General features: G+C 36.7%; 2 protein-coding genes across 3 annotated transcripts in view; one reads left to right on the top strand and one right to left on the bottom strand.

The window, feature by feature from the left end:
- LOC578167 (cyclin-dependent kinase 10) overlaps positions 1–10,321 on the top strand; it is an 18,377-nt gene extending 8,056 nt beyond the window's left edge. For both annotated transcript variants that reach the window (XM_030975598.1, XM_011682971.2), the window contains exons 3-12: positions 524–596; positions 1,422–1,493; positions 2,038–2,140; positions 3,596–3,798; positions 4,643–4,772; positions 5,478–5,601; positions 6,505–6,644; positions 6,923–6,975; positions 8,281–8,356; positions 8,706–10,321. In XM_030975598.1, the coding sequence (XP_030831458.1) occupies positions 524–596; positions 1,422–1,493; positions 2,038–2,140; positions 3,596–3,798; positions 4,643–4,772; positions 5,478–5,601; positions 6,505–6,644; positions 6,923–6,975; positions 8,281–8,356; positions 8,706–8,778 (1,047 nt within the window). In that variant the 3' untranslated portion in view covers positions 8,779–10,321. The remainder of the gene's footprint in view (positions 1–523; positions 597–1,421; positions 1,494–2,037; positions 2,141–3,595; positions 3,799–4,642; positions 4,773–5,477; positions 5,602–6,504; positions 6,645–6,922; positions 6,976–8,280; positions 8,357–8,705) is intronic.
- A 1,683-nt stretch (positions 10,322–12,004) lies between these two features.
- LOC105446330 lies at positions 12,005–14,744 on the bottom strand. Its single transcript, XM_030975926.1, has 4 exons — positions 14,585–14,744; positions 13,804–13,948; positions 13,277–13,350; positions 12,005–12,450 (listed from the first exon to the last, which is right to left on the bottom strand). The coding sequence occupies exons 2-4, from the start codon at positions 13,851–13,853 to the stop codon at positions 12,056–12,058; spliced, it is 519 nt and encodes a 172-aa protein (XP_030831786.1). The 5' UTR covers positions 13,854–13,948; positions 14,585–14,744; the 3' UTR covers positions 12,005–12,055.
- Between the last annotated feature and the right edge of the window lie 365 nt (positions 14,745–15,109).

A 15,109-nucleotide genomic window follows, 5' to 3' on the forward strand; every position in this document is an offset into this window, starting at 1 on the left:
TCTTCTTCTTCTTCTTCTTCTTCTTCTTCTTCTTCTTCGTCTTTTTCTCCTTCTATTTCTTCTTTTTTTCCTCCTTCTATTTCTTCTTCTTTTTCTCATTCTATTTCTTCTTCTTTCTTTTCTTCTTTTTCCTCTTTTTCCTCTTCTTCTGCTTTTTCTTTTCTTTTTCTTCTACTTCTTATCCCTCTTGTTCTTTGTCTACTTCTTCTTCTACTTCTTCTAAGAACTTCTCCTACTATTACTACTACTCTATCTACTTCTATTTTTTTCTTCTTCTTCTCCTCCTTCTCCTTCTTTTTCTTCATCTACGTCATCATCCATATATTCTCGGTTTTTATAACATTTGAGACTGATTTTTTAACCTGTCTTTTGAAAAGTTGAATACCGGTAATAATAATTATTTTAAATGAAGTTTTGACAGGTCACTCATTAGAGGAGTGATCCATGGGCTTTTATTTACTTCATTAATGATGATGATGATGAAGGTGATAAGCAAATGAATTGATGTGCTTTTTACTTTCAGCTGGGCCTGTGTAGAAGCGTGTCTGAGTTTGAGAAGCTGAATCGAGTTGGAGAAGGAACTTATGGAATTGTGTGTAAGTTTGTAGTAAATTTTGTATGCATAATGATGGTTTTAACATGAATTTTTTTTATTCCATGCATTGTTGCCTTCCATTGCTCATGACAATACTGTAGCTAATGGTGTTCTACAGTAATTTATTCTACTATTCAAAGTTAACAAACACACCCGACTATTCTTTCATTTGTCACATCAATTCCCCACTTCTTGTAATGGCCAAAATTAAACTGATTGAGTGATATGAAGCGCAGCACAAAACCATTTGGTGCATACTACAAGGGTCTGAAAATCAGTCTATTTAATTAAATGATCATGATCCCTAAATTCAAGACATTTTCAAGCCCTTTTGTTTCAAGGGAAGTTCTAAATTAGTATTATCTTTCAAATGCTGTTGGAATTCAAACTTTTAGTTTTTTGGCCTGCAAATGGGATAAAGTACCTTTAACTACATAATTTTTATAGAATAATGCAAGATCAAAGTGATAAATTATATGACTTCATTATGCCTTTGGAAGTATTTTCGAGTTTGTAAATTTTCATTGTTGGAATCTTTTGCTATTCAGACACTGGCTGCACTGAAATGATGAAAAAAAACTTCAACCAATTAATTTTAAAAAATCAATTCATTACTGTATCAATGTAGAAGCACTCTACATGCAAATACATCCAAAATTTATTCTTGACTTATTATGGTTTTGTTAATCGGACTCATGAATGAATTATAGAAGAATCATGGATTTAATTTATGAATATAGCACAGTACAGTGACAGTGTTTCTGTCATTTCAAAACTCCAATTCCTATTCTTTCTCAAGTTTTCTTGGTTTCTTTGTATTTTCTAGATCGTGCCCGTGACATGAAGAGCAAGGAAATTGTGGCGCTGAAGAAAGTTCGCATGGAGAAGGAAAAAGATGGTAGGTCTAGACATCTATGTCTTTTGTAATATATTTCTGTTACACACTGTGATTTGTATATCGGGAGAACTGGGTTTGGAGTACTTGTTCATGAGCCTTGGAGGAAGTCATTGAATCGTTTTCTTATGGAATAAACACTGAAAGTGAAATGAGAACCATGTAAACTTGTACAACATTAACCACAATGCTGAACAATAAATTATATATGGTAGTTAAAAGAGAACTCTGCATTCCTAAATAGTTTGTAAATGTTGTCATATTAGTGAAAAATTTACCCCCCCCCCCCCCTAAAAAAAAAAAAAAAAAACCAAGCTGCTATAATTCAACACAGTAACTTCCTTTATCTTTCTCGTATGATTCACATTTTGCTCCAGCCAAAGTCCTATTAAGTTTATCCAACAGCATATATTTTGAAATTTTGATTCTGTCATGATATTTGTTATTTATCCTAAGTACAGTAGTATGTTACAAGAAAATCATTTTCATCTCCTCAACTGCTACTTCATGCTGTATCTGATGTTCATTTGACCTTTGACCTTGGCAGGTTTACCCATCAGCGGTCTGAGAGAGATCCACCTCCTGATCAACCTCAGGCATGAGAATGTGGTGGAACTCCATGAGGTGGTAGTTGGTCAGCATCTTGACAGGTGAGATCTCTTAACGGGTCCTGTTATTGTAACCTGGGGGGCGTTTCATAAAGCTGTGTGTTAAGTTACGCATGACTTTACAAATGACTTGAATATGAAAAGCTAAATGGGATTCTCAAATCCTTTTAATTGCATTTAAGCTGCAGATGTAGATTAACCTTATCATTACTAGCAAAACATTTTAATGGAAAGTGTATTTTTGGCTACGATTTAATTGAGATTATGGGAAATTCAGTTACACCTTGTCGAAATGTCAGGAAAAACTTTGGGCATCCCATTTGGCTCTTCATGTTCAAATCATTTGTAAAGTCATTCGTATCTTTACGCACAGCTTTATGAAACAACCCCCTGTTATTGTTACTTGCTATTGATGATGAAAAATGGAAAGGAGGTAAAGAGCATGAGCAACCGGATGAAATGAAAATCATTTGGAGAACTATTATTACTAATAATTGAAATAACACATGTTATCGGTATTAAAGATACAGCGACTGTTACAAGCTACTGAAATTGTTGCATTAGATTGGCTGTGAAGAAATTTGTGATAACATTGTGACATTTTTGTTTATTGATAAAAAGCTTCAAGAAATAGGTTCATGTTTTCTTACAAATCTTACTAATGGTTCTAATTTGTCTGTTCAATCAATTTGAAAGAAAATGTAGAGCAGTACACCAATCTCTTGATTTATGTATGAGAATGTAAGAAAGCTCCATTAGCTTGTAGTATGCTTTGAGAAACGGGTTCATATGTTTTATCTTACTGATGGTTCTAGTTGGTCTGTACAATCAATTTGAAAGATAATATAGAGTATTACACCCATCTCTAGCTTTATGTATGAGAATGTAAAAAAGCTCAATTAGCTTGTTGTCTGCCACAGATATTATTGCAAGATGAGTATTCATGGAGAGTTCTGTAAAATTGTATTAACAAACACAATACTCCCATTTTATTTGAAGTGGTATTCACAGTTATAGTATGTGAATCTTTCCCTCGTTGCTTCATATTTCTTGTTGACTTAGTGTTAGTCATTCGTTGAATTTAATGTAAAATTGTACGTACTGTTGATTTCTATTGCTTTCATTCTAAAGTCTATTCCAGCACCGGGTAATCTCATAAGCTTATCATTCATTAGCCAATTTTCCAACATAAAATTTTCTCAGTATATGACCGATAGCATCATCTGTAACCATAGTTCCATAATGACATTTTTTAATATTTTGTTTTCTTCATTATTCTAATCTCTCGGCACATCTCTAGAAGTGGAAGCAGTGCCACAAGGATGTTGCATACATATATTTTTCCTTGTGTTTCATTCCATAGTATATTTTGAGTAGCAAGTTCCATACCTTCTAATTGAAAAAAAGATTTTATGTGTCTTCCCAGTTTTTTTCTTTTCCTCAAATCAATATACCATAGAATCATTGGAATTTGTTAATGTCTGTTTTCTTCCACAGTATATTCCTGGTGATGCAGTACTGCGAGCAGGACCTCGCTAGCCTGCTTGATAACATGCCCTCCCCATTCACAGAGACCCAGGTCAAATGCCTTGCCCTCCAGATGCTACGAGGTCTGCGCTATCTCCATGACAACTTCGTCATCCACCGAGATCTCAAGGTCTCCAATCTCCTGTTGGCGGACAACGGCTGCCTCAAAATAGGTGAGCTGCTCAAAATGGACACTACTGAGCTGAGATGTGAATTATCTATTTGTTAATGTTTAAGGGAAACTTATTCGGACAATATCTCTCTCTCTCACTCGCTTTCGTGTTATGCGCACCTTGAAAACGATTTAGATGGTACACTACAGATGTTTGATGATCATCATGATATTGTTGCCATTGTCACCTGGAAACTGTCATTGAAAATGAAACGGAAGAAATCTCCCTTTCTGTATAATGTACAATGTTTGAAGGAAACAGCACTCATTTAGACAATGTTTCTCTCTCTCTCTCTCTCTCTCTCTCTCTCTCTCTCTCTCCTCTCTCCTCTATCTCTCTCTCCTCTCTCCTCTATCTCTCTTCTCTTTCTCTCTATGAGCACCTTGAAAATGATTTAGATGGGGGGATACAGATGTTTGAAAATCATCATTATGAATGATATTAACATTGATCACTATCATCATCATCAACTTTAATTTTGTTTCTTTTCTTCTGAAGAGGGTTGTGTTTTATCTAAGATACTGCAGTCAATATTGGGGAGATATATATTGTTTAAACTATAAGATTACCAGGTACACGTATGTTCATTTCACCTCGAAAATGTCATTGAAAATGTAGAAGGAAAAATCTCCCTCTTTGTTTAATGCACAGCGGAACTATACCCAAGAATTCCCTTACAATATAATGTCTTTGATAAACACTCATCACTTTTGGAACAATGTCTTTCTGTGTTGGGAAGTATAACTCTGACTATAAAACACAAATAAGAGCTGTTCTTTGTCCTTACAAATATCTATTTATTAATATTGTAAATTGAATATATTGACAAAATTCATCTCTTCAGCTGACTTTGGTTTGGCAAGGCGTTATGGGCTCCCTGTTCGACCTATGACCCCAAGGGTTGTGACCCTGTGGTACAGGGCACCAGAACTCTTGTTTGGTTCACTGGAGCAAACCACAGCCATTGATATGTGGTAAGTACGGAATTCTTAATAACCACATACACAATGTACATGTAGTACCTCAGAATGTCAGAGTAGTGAGGACATACGGCATGATCTGGATGATTTTAAGTTATGGAAATTGACTTCTAAAAATCTTCTTTTTTTCACGATCTTGGTATCTTGCTATTCATTAAACCTGCAGTTTAAAGTTGGTCTTTTTATTTGCAAAAAAGTTCTTTTGGGGTACCATTTCTTTGGCATTGCATTGCAGTATGTTTTGCTGATATGCTTCACGTTTTGTGCACATTTAAGAAAGATAAACTTGCATCTATAAACTAGAAACCATTAAGAATACTAGATAATCCCAGTCATCTCTCAAAAGGATCAAAATGGCTTTTAAAATATATTCAGATTTGCTTCCAGAGAAAGTTATTTTGTACACTCGGCACCTTCTGAAAGACTGTTGAATTATATTAAAGTCAAGACCTCTTTCTAATACAACTGGTGAATCATATTATCAGTTGCCACTTGTTTTTTTGCTAGGAAGTGAATTTACAGAACAGTGTAAAATTAATCATGGAATTGGCTGTTCCACCCACTTTACGAAATAGCCTTCATCCAACAAGCGATCATTTTTGTTTAGAGTTAATAAAACGGAAGATATGTAATCAGTGGAGATTTTTTTCATGAATGTTCCCAACTTCTCTTTATCATTGATCTTGTGTCACATCGTAGGGCAGCAGGGTGTATTCTGGGTGAGCTACTAGTCAACAAGCCGCTCATGCCGGGAGCATCGGAGCTTCATCAAATCAACCACATCATAGACCTTCTAGGGACACCCAACGACACCATCTGGCCTGTGAGTTCCTCAAACTATTTCCACAAACAAACCATTTTTAATTGAAAAGTAGTTATTTTGTTAATCAGATACCTACTGTTATGGTTCCTACAAATATCAAAAATTGTATTCAATCAGAGCTTTATTAAATCATCTACATCATAGACCTTTGAGGGACCCCCAATGACACCATCTGGCCTGTGAGTTCCTCAAACCATTTCCACAAACAATTCTGTTCTAATTACAAAGTAGTTATTTTGTCAATCAGATATCTACTGTTATGGTTCCTACAAATGTCTAATTGTTATTCAATCAGAGCTTTGTCAAATCATCTACATCATAGACCTTCTATGGAGACTCAATGACACATTACTTTGTTCTTCAGATATTTTAATTTTATGGTAACTACCATGGAAACCTTGATTCTGATTGGCTGTTGAGCCCTGTTACCATGGTAGTTACCATTGATGGCAAAGTTACCATCAATGGTAAGTTTTATGCAACGGGGCCCAGAACTTAACCAGGTCAACCATATCATCTAACTTCTAGGGACCCTCAACGACTCGATCTGGCCTATCAAGCCAATCAGATGTATTTAGATTGTGATAAAACAAATTTCACTTTTAAAGTGCCTTTTCAAGAGATACAAAGTGCATTAACGTAAAGTACATAGCAAAAATTGAGAACAAATAAAATACAAAGGATTAAATAAATGTGTGCGAAACCTTATGAATGTTGGGAGAGATTGGCACTCCTTTAATTCAAGGGGTAGGGAGTTCCAGATCTTATTATTATGATACGTTGATGTCTTTTGTAATGATTATCTTCAATGTACAATTTTGGCCCAATCACTATTTATTTCATTTCCATGAGCAATTTGGTAATAAATGAATTTGAATTTGATTTTTTTAAAAATTTTATCAGGGATTTTCTGAGCTTCCTATGGTCCAGAATTTCACCTTGAAGAAGCAGCCCTACAACAACCTGAAAGCCAAGTTCACCTGGTTGTCTCAGTCCGGTCTACGTCTACTCAACTTTCTCCTCATGTATAATCCAAAGAAAAGGTTGGTATTTGGAATTTGTTTGTTGAAAAAGATGAAAAAAGCTCCTTTGACTTTTTCTTGTTTGTGCATAGCCACTGGATGTTTTATATCATAATGTGATATGCACTTAACTACGGAGAGGTTAGAACAAGGGTACATGACAGAAGCTATGAAGGTGCATAGCTGCCAAACCCTTCTAAATGGACGGCACTAGATGATGATGATGATGATATGCACTTAAAGCACAAATTATTATTATTATAATTATCTAGAACTCATTTTTCTTTTTTTCATTGCAGAGCAACAGCCGAGGAGAGCTTAGAGAGTTCCTATTTTAAAGAACAACCACTACGTAAGTTTTCTTAATTCCATCTTTTAATTCATTTCCATGTTTAAAAGCAATATTTTGCTGTGGCTACCCTGGTTGATAATTACCCGATTTAAAATCGGTTTTCTGATTATTTATTTTTTTTTGATTTTTTTTTTTTCTTCCTGATTTTGTATTTATTGATTTTTTTCCCAGATTTTTTTTTTCTCCCAATTTTACCCCTATTTTCGAAGGGGGGTATTTTTTGTAAGATGCCTTTTTTTTTTATTAGTGCTCACTATCACCCCTGATAAACAGATGAAAAAGATGAGAAGAACAAGCGACATATTCCATATAATACAACTGTATCCAAAGGACTAGGTTAGGCCTAAAAATTAAAAAAATATTGTATTGCCCTTTGCGCCCGACCCAAAAATCTTGAAATTTACAGTTGAAATCTGCATTCAAAACTTAAAAATATTAACCCAAAGAGGGAGTAAAAAAAAAAAAGTTCCAACCGACCGACCCATGTTTTGACACCTAAAGCCTTTGTAAAGGCACTTTCAATCTGATGCTCTGTTTAGTATATGTTTTATTATACATGATACAAAGACTTCTGAGTGTCAGCATTGGGCAAGGAGAGAGAGGGGGAGGGAGGGAGGGAGAGAGAGGGAGGAAGAAGGAGAGAATTAGGGGAAGGAAGGGAGAGATAAAAAGGGGAGGGAGGAGAGAGAGGGGGGGGGGGGGAGGGAGGGGAGAGAACTTTAAATTTGTGTTATATTATTCTGAGATGTACATATCCTTCATAAACCTTTACCAATCTGTACATGAAAGCCACTCAAAGGAAGTGAAAAGAGCCACGGCTCTATATTTAACAGCTGATCTATGAAGCTCTCTTCATCATTGTAGCCAATGGGAAACACTGTTTAATGGATATACCAGTACCAGTTATTTAGAAAAGAGCTATCATTACATAAAAAGGGATTTGTGGATGAGGTATGTTTGCCTGTATGCACTTCAAACATGAATAGTGCCACAGTGTAACGAAATTCTTTCGATACCCATTATAAGAATTAAGATAGTGTGGAAATTCAGATACCATGTGTGTAAGCACTATTTCATTAATTGTATAGTCGTGTTGATATAGTTTAAGGGGGTGGGCATTACATTGACATAGTGAGACTTGTCTCTGAATTATATTTCTGTATACTTTGAAATTTAGATTGTTTTCCAGTACATAAATTCTATTTTTACAGTCATTGCCAATGTTCTCTCACCATCTGTCGATGAGTAATGTTTTTGTATAACTCCCTTGATAATATATGGTTTTCCTTTATGGTTTTTGGATAGCCTGCGACAAAGCCCTGATGCCAACATTCCCTCATCATCGTAACAAGAGAAAATCAAACACAAGGCCAGAGCATAGGTAAGAACTGCTCAATCTTATTCATCTTGATTTCAAAATAAAGAAATCAGATTGAATATACAGTGTATGTAGATGAGATATTATAACTTGTTTATTTTTAAACCAAACGGATAGGTCAAGAGACTTCAGGGATCAAAAGTTAATATTTCCTGAGCATAGGCGAGAACTACTCCATCTCATTCATCTTGATTGCAAAATAAAGAAAGCAGATTAAATACATGTAGGTGAGGTTTCACTATCATTTGAAACATGTTCATTGTTAAACCAAACCGATAGGTAAAAGGGACTTCAGGGATCAAAGGTTTATTAACACCGTCCATTCCTTTCTTCTTTTCTTTTTTATATCAAGACCGGCCATGTACGGCAAGAACGAGTTTGGAGTTGCATTTGGATCAGGAGACTCCAAGAAGAGTAAGAGATGATGATGCAGAACTTTGTGTTTATAGATATGGACAACATGTTAGACTTGTCCTCAAGATGTATGCTCTATGATCCAAGATAGTGATGGAGTGATCTTCCTTAGGATGTGAGGAAAGGAATTTTTGTAGACCCAAACGGTTAAAGGATATGATGACATGGACTTGGGTTAGATGAACACACCAATGTGTAGGCTTTATCTTGAAGATGTACGCTCCCTGATCCAAGATGGTGGTTCTGATGATGTGTGGAAGGGAGAATTTGTAGACCCACACAGATAAAAGATGATCACATGGACTTGGGTTAGATGAACACACCAACGTGTAGGTTTTATCTTGAAGATGTATGCTCTCTGATCCAAGATGGTGTATGAATGGTGATGTCAGTCTGAAGAGGAGGGCCGGAGAGGAACTCCTGATCTTCTTGAAGGGGATTTCCCATAAACCCAACAGAGAAATGAAGATGACGTGGACAACGGTTTAATAGATGAACACGCAACATGTAGGCCCTATCCTTACGATGCACTCACTCTGATCCAAGATGGTGTATGAGTGGTCATGCCTGTCTAAGGACTGATGGAGATCAGTTACCGATTTTACCGAAAGGCGATTTCTTTAAAATCTTATCAAGCCAAAAGAACGATTCCAAACATCACAGAAGATCTGGAAGAAAGCAGGGAACTCAATAGTGTACATCAGGAGGTAGCATATATCCTTATCCTCAAAGGTGTTTGGAGCGATGTAGTGCCCATCCACAAAAGATTAGTTTTGTGCATTTTTATGACCTCTTTTGAACATTTTAAATTTGTGTCATATTCACATGTGAATGTGGGTTGGTCATAGGAAAGGGGAACATGATAATAAATTGTAATAAATTCCAAATTTGATATGTGGGTCAAATAACATTGATTTTTTTGTCCTTTATTGGCATGTGCTGTCCTTAATTTGTCTTTAATTTAAGAATGAATTTCTTATGGGTAAGCGTCGTATTGCATATTCCTGTCAAATTCTGAGAATTGAATCTGCACAAGATTAGAAGTAACCAAAATCTAAGAGATGAACACAAAAATGATGATATGTTCATCATTAGCCAATTCTAGTTGATCTTCATGATTGATGTATAGTCTGATTGTCAGTAGAAATATCAAAACATTTTTGTTTTATTGAAAAGAAAACAATTTTAGTAGCGGGTATCATCTTCATGTCAGTTGGAGATAAGCTGGATGGGATGGAGGAGGAAGAACATCTATCCTGTTCACCTCCCCCCCCCCCCCCCCCCCCCCACACAAAAAAACAACATTATTTTGCCTCATAAAGACTGCAGGCAAACAGCAACAAATTTGAAAACACAATTATTTCCCAGAAAATATTCACCTATGCTTTACGATGAGTAAATATTTCCAAAGAGTAATTCATGGGTCAAATATTTCAATTCTTTTCAGATCTAATACATTAGGTGAAAAATGAGACATTTAAGTTTAGGTTCTTATTAATAATTTATTACATCACTTGATCACAAACATAATAAATGCTTCATTTTCATATGAAATGTCAAAATGAACAGTAATTGGTGTTTTGTTTTTGTTTTCCTTTTCTTTCTGTACAAATTTCACCACACACACCGTACAATAATATTCTTTTACAACACAAAGGAAAAATATCCTTATAGACACGAAGATTTAAATATTTACAGACTATGTATTCACATAAAAATTGTATGGACACTGCCATAGAGGCATAATTTGTACAAACAAAATGTTTGCAAAAACAATATGAACATATTTTTTTAAATTTTACATGTATTAGAAACTGTGTTATGGCTACATTTTATGGTTTTACATAATTCATTGAAGAGTTGTATTAAATGTGAGTTGAGGACTACATCTTGAAATTGATGGTAAAACATTGGTTTTTACAAAAGAAATTGTTTCAACCAGATTTGCACAATAATTCACTTTCCTGATTATGTAAATATTAATTTTTAAATGTTCTTTTCAGTACCGTATGTAAAATGATTCTTGATCCAACTTCACAGAAAAGGATGAGGTACACTATGAAATACATCACATTCAGTATTATTTCCAGTCGATATGATGTTCAAGGGTATTTTTAATGATATATTGGTACATCGGTACTCCATCTTTATTCACTCAAAAAATTCAAAACATATATTGTCACACAGTTTTAAGCACAATCATAAATATATCTTGAGTATTCTGAGAAAATGTATTAAAATGAATGTAATCTATTTTGGTTTGGTACAAAAGGAGACTCAAGGAATAATTATTTTTTTTCGGAAGGAGGCTCAAACAAAATTATATGAAGTGCCATTGAGAGTGACCCATTCTATGGGCCTTCTCATTGACATCAGAAAAAAATTATTCTGGGGAGGATAGTACCATACCCCTCTTCTCTCGTTAAAAACATTGTTATCTATCTGATAATCAATGTTCCTCAAATATAATTCTACAAAGGAGGGTGTTATCCATTTTCTCACAATTTTCTGTTTGCCCCCAACCTACATTAAGTGATTTTCCTTCTATTACCCCCTCATGACTTTTATGAATTACATGTGATTGAAATTCTTTTCTTACTTGTTCCTCCAGGTTTCTTTTTTTTTTTCCAGTTAAAATTTAGTATGTCGGGGCATTTGGTAGCACTGTGAAACAATTCTTAATGAAAAGGCTTTATTTTAGTAGTTTTAAGGGGAAGGTATAAGGGGTCACCATGACTCCTTGTTCATCTTTACACTTATACAATCGTGCAAATACTAGATTCCTTGTCTCAATTTAGTTTATCTGTGATTACATACTTTAAAGAGAAGGTTGAGTTCTGGGAAGAGGTGAAAAATAATTTGTGAGCATTACTCATTCTTATTATGCAAGTGTGGAACAACATCAGATAAGACATGTTCCCTGAAAAGCATAGCTCTTCAAATGCCTTCATATTCTAAATATGCATGTAACATCGTAAAAATCGGGGGCCGGCTTTTTACGCCACGTGTTCGTGTAGTCCCATATACATCTTTCTGTGTACAGTGTTTGTAACTTTACCAAGACTTGGCCAAATTTCTTATCATTTTGATGATTCCAGAACCTTGCAATACACACAAATTCTTATATGCTAGATGATCAACCTTTTCTGGTCGGTTCCACACCGTTTCTTTCACAATGCAATCGAATGACCAGAACTCAACTTCATCTTTAGCAAGGGCATTGCTTTAGTAGTTTTAAGGGGGCAGATTTTGAGACGAATCACCATGACACTGTGTTGATCTACTTGCTTAGATGATTATGCAAGTTCTTGATTTCTGGGTACGGCTGCTGTTTTGGTGATAATGAGGCTGGTGTAATAGGACCCTAGGTGTAGATAAAACATGTCGTGGCGGCTGTTCTGATGGTACCCCATGGACAGCTCGTGACCGCTGATCTGATGGGCGCCTATGCTCTTTGTGGATCGCCTTTTCTCCATTCACCACCATCCTGCGCAAGATGTTTAAGAACTGCAGATGCCTCTTATCGTCCCGTGAATGGCTCTCTCTCCTGTAGTTCTCGACACAGAAGATGTCGTCCTCGTCAATACGCAAGGCACCCAAGACTGATTTGAATCGCTTGGCCAGTGGCTTGCCATGATCGCCTGCCACGAAATGGTGTGTTATTACAAACATCGGCGTGTATCCTACGAAGAGAAAGTGAATTAAATCGGGATTAGACACTATGTTCACTCCACAGGGAGCGGAGCGTTTGCACTATCACATTAAGATCAGCAATGGAATCCAATGACCAGGGTAATAATAATTACGTACAATGTAAAGCGCTTTGCAAACATCGTTTTAAGCGGGACACCTACCCCCCGGATCACCACCCCCAGTCAACTACCCCCTAGGGCAACCCCCCTCTAAGACGAATACCCCCGGGACAACTACCCCCTTAGATAGTTGTCCAGGGGTAGTTGTCCTGGAGGATGGTTGTCATAGGGGGTATTAATTGTACAAGGGTAGTTGTCCCAGGGGCCCTAGTAGGGGGTAGTTGTCCTAGGGGGTAGTTGACTGGGGGTGGATGTCCGGGGGGTAGGTGTCCTAGAACCAGTTTTAAGATCAATGCAAATGTGACTATTATTAAGTTTGCTCAAAAGTGCAAGGAAACCCTTGCAATTGGATTAAGTCGGAGAAGCTTGTACCTGTTGAGATTGATTACTTGCAACAACATGAGTCCAATAATGTCAAACTTTACAATTGTAATCAAAAAAGTTTAAAATGAAATACACACCCCCTCCCCGCCCCCCCCCCACTCAGTGTTATTTAGTGTACGCATTATGTGTGTTCCCAGCAACCCCCCCCCCCCCCCCCCCCCTTTCAGCAAAAGTCTGGTGTGTAAATTCAATACGGGTAGACTTTTTTCTTTTGCTACGAGCTGGAGAGTTTGGGAACACGCATGTTATCCCTCCGTTCACGGAGTGGGGGGCGGGGGGAATGAAGAGGGGAACCATTTTGTGACACACCTACCGCTTATATTTTCAACACGATCGATCAAATCACTCCAGACATCTGCTCTCATGCCAGCCATTATGGACACTGCACTGGTTGTTGGAAGGAATGAAGAAGAAATGGAATATTTTAAAAGACTTACCTCACTACAATGATGACATAATGTTTGGGCCTGTCATAGTGAACATTCGAGTTCAAAATAGCACTTTCTTCTTATTTTACTTTGCGAAACGTAATTTTTGATACGACACTAATGACTTTAGATAGTTATATCAAATTCTTTGAGTTTGAAGGGCTCACTATTTAATCTACATTCTACTAGACTCAGGGGCAGATCCAGCCGGAGGCAGGGGGGGGGGGGAAGTGAGCACTGATTTTTTTTTTGCTCCCGAAAATTTGAAAAATCGCACCCCCCCCCCTCCTTGAGCGCCAGGGGAGGGGGCTCTTCTCCAAAAAAAGGTAAAATTAACATGTTATTAACTGTATTTTTTCCCAGAGGAGAGGACCCCCCCCCCCCCCCTGGATCCACCACTGACTCGACTTACCTCACTACAATGACGACACAATGCATCTCACTGTTGTTTGGACCAGTCATAGTGAAATTTCTTGCGTGATTCTCGAGACTCTTTCTGACTCCGTCCCAATACGATGCCGGTGTCCAATCAACTCTGTCTTCTCTCACACGAACCCCTGATTTTTTTTTTTACAAAAGAGAAACGACATGAACAGTAAAATAGAGTCTTCTGCCGTTAAGTACATGGGTGGTTAATTCAATATTTTGTTTAATACAACGAAAATAAACACAAACAAAAAATTCAAACACCATTTCGAAAGAATTAATCATTTAGACTTTATAAACCAGCAAAAAAAATTTAAGGGGCAGAACGACATAATTTCAATTTCCAGTTGATATCATATATAGTAAATCACTCGATACACAAGTGTGTTTTTTTAAATTTTATTTATTTATTTCCACATACGGGCGGAACACCCTAGTCAAGACAACTTCCTCAGATGACCCTAATTTTCCCCTCTTTTGTGGTATGACATAAAGTCACATAAGGTGTGTATTTTTGTTTCGATGTCGGGTGCGGTTCTTGAAGAATATATAAATATTTTGGAAGGTTGCTTGGGACAGAGTTGGATGCAAGATTTTGTAAAAGAGGGAGTTAAAGAACATTTCGTTGCCAGAGCCGCAGCTGTATATAGGCTAGGGTAATAATATCGATATCATACATGATTGTGATATGCGCTATATAATACAAGAACGGTTTATTGCCTTGGGTGTTATTTTTAATATTTTTATTAAAACTAGAAAAGTCATACGGTTTTGTCTTTCGGCTTCTCTCAAGTAGTCTGCATTGACATTGGCTGTGCCACGGTTGTTGTAGACGACGATGTTCCTGGCGACGTTAATCGGCTCCCATCTCGGCGTTATCGAGGCCTCATCCCTCGAGCCCTTATCACTCGAGCCCTCTTTCGCGGGAGCGTCCCATCTGTTTGTTAACGCATAGAAGATGGAGTTAATGAAAGACGATTTGCCAACGCCCGTGTGGCCGAACACGGCACAACGAATTTGACTGGGAAGGGCCGGTGACTTGTTGAGAACGATGAAGTCCCCTGGTTTGTAGTACGTCAACTCATTCTGCAAAAATGCTATATCGTCCGCCCTGATAGTGAATAGAAAGAAAAGCAGAGATGAAAGCTTTTTAATTCATCTTCATTTTTTTAATTTCATTTTTTTTTTCATTTCCAACAAAATACCATACATAATAACGAATACAATGTAAAATGTATTCAAAACATTGTTACATTTGTAATGAACAAATCTTAACAGTAATTTATACATTT

The sequence above is a fragment of the Strongylocentrotus purpuratus genome, unplaced genomic scaffold (genome assembly GCF_000002235.5).
Source record: "Strongylocentrotus purpuratus isolate Spur 01 unplaced genomic scaffold, Spur_5.0 spur5_scaffold_8, whole genome shotgun sequence".
In the NCBI taxonomy this organism is placed as follows: Eukaryota; Metazoa; Echinodermata; class Echinoidea; order Camarodonta; family Strongylocentrotidae; genus Strongylocentrotus; species Strongylocentrotus purpuratus.

Excerpts from the sequence above, each read along its gene's own strand:
- LOC105446330 (XM_030975926.1), bottom strand. The coding sequence starts at position 13,853 with ATGACTGGTCCAAACAACAGTGAGATGCATTGTGTCGTCATTGTAGTG. Across the intron at positions 13,351-13,803 it reads TGTGTCGTCATTGTAGTGAG|TGCAGTGTCCATAATGGCTG; the intron begins GTAAGTCGAGTC and ends TCCAACAACCAG. Across the intron at positions 12,451-13,276 it reads TCGTGTTGAAAATATAAGCG|GATACACGCCGATGTTTGTA; the intron begins GTAGGTGTGTCA and ends TTCTCTTCGTAG.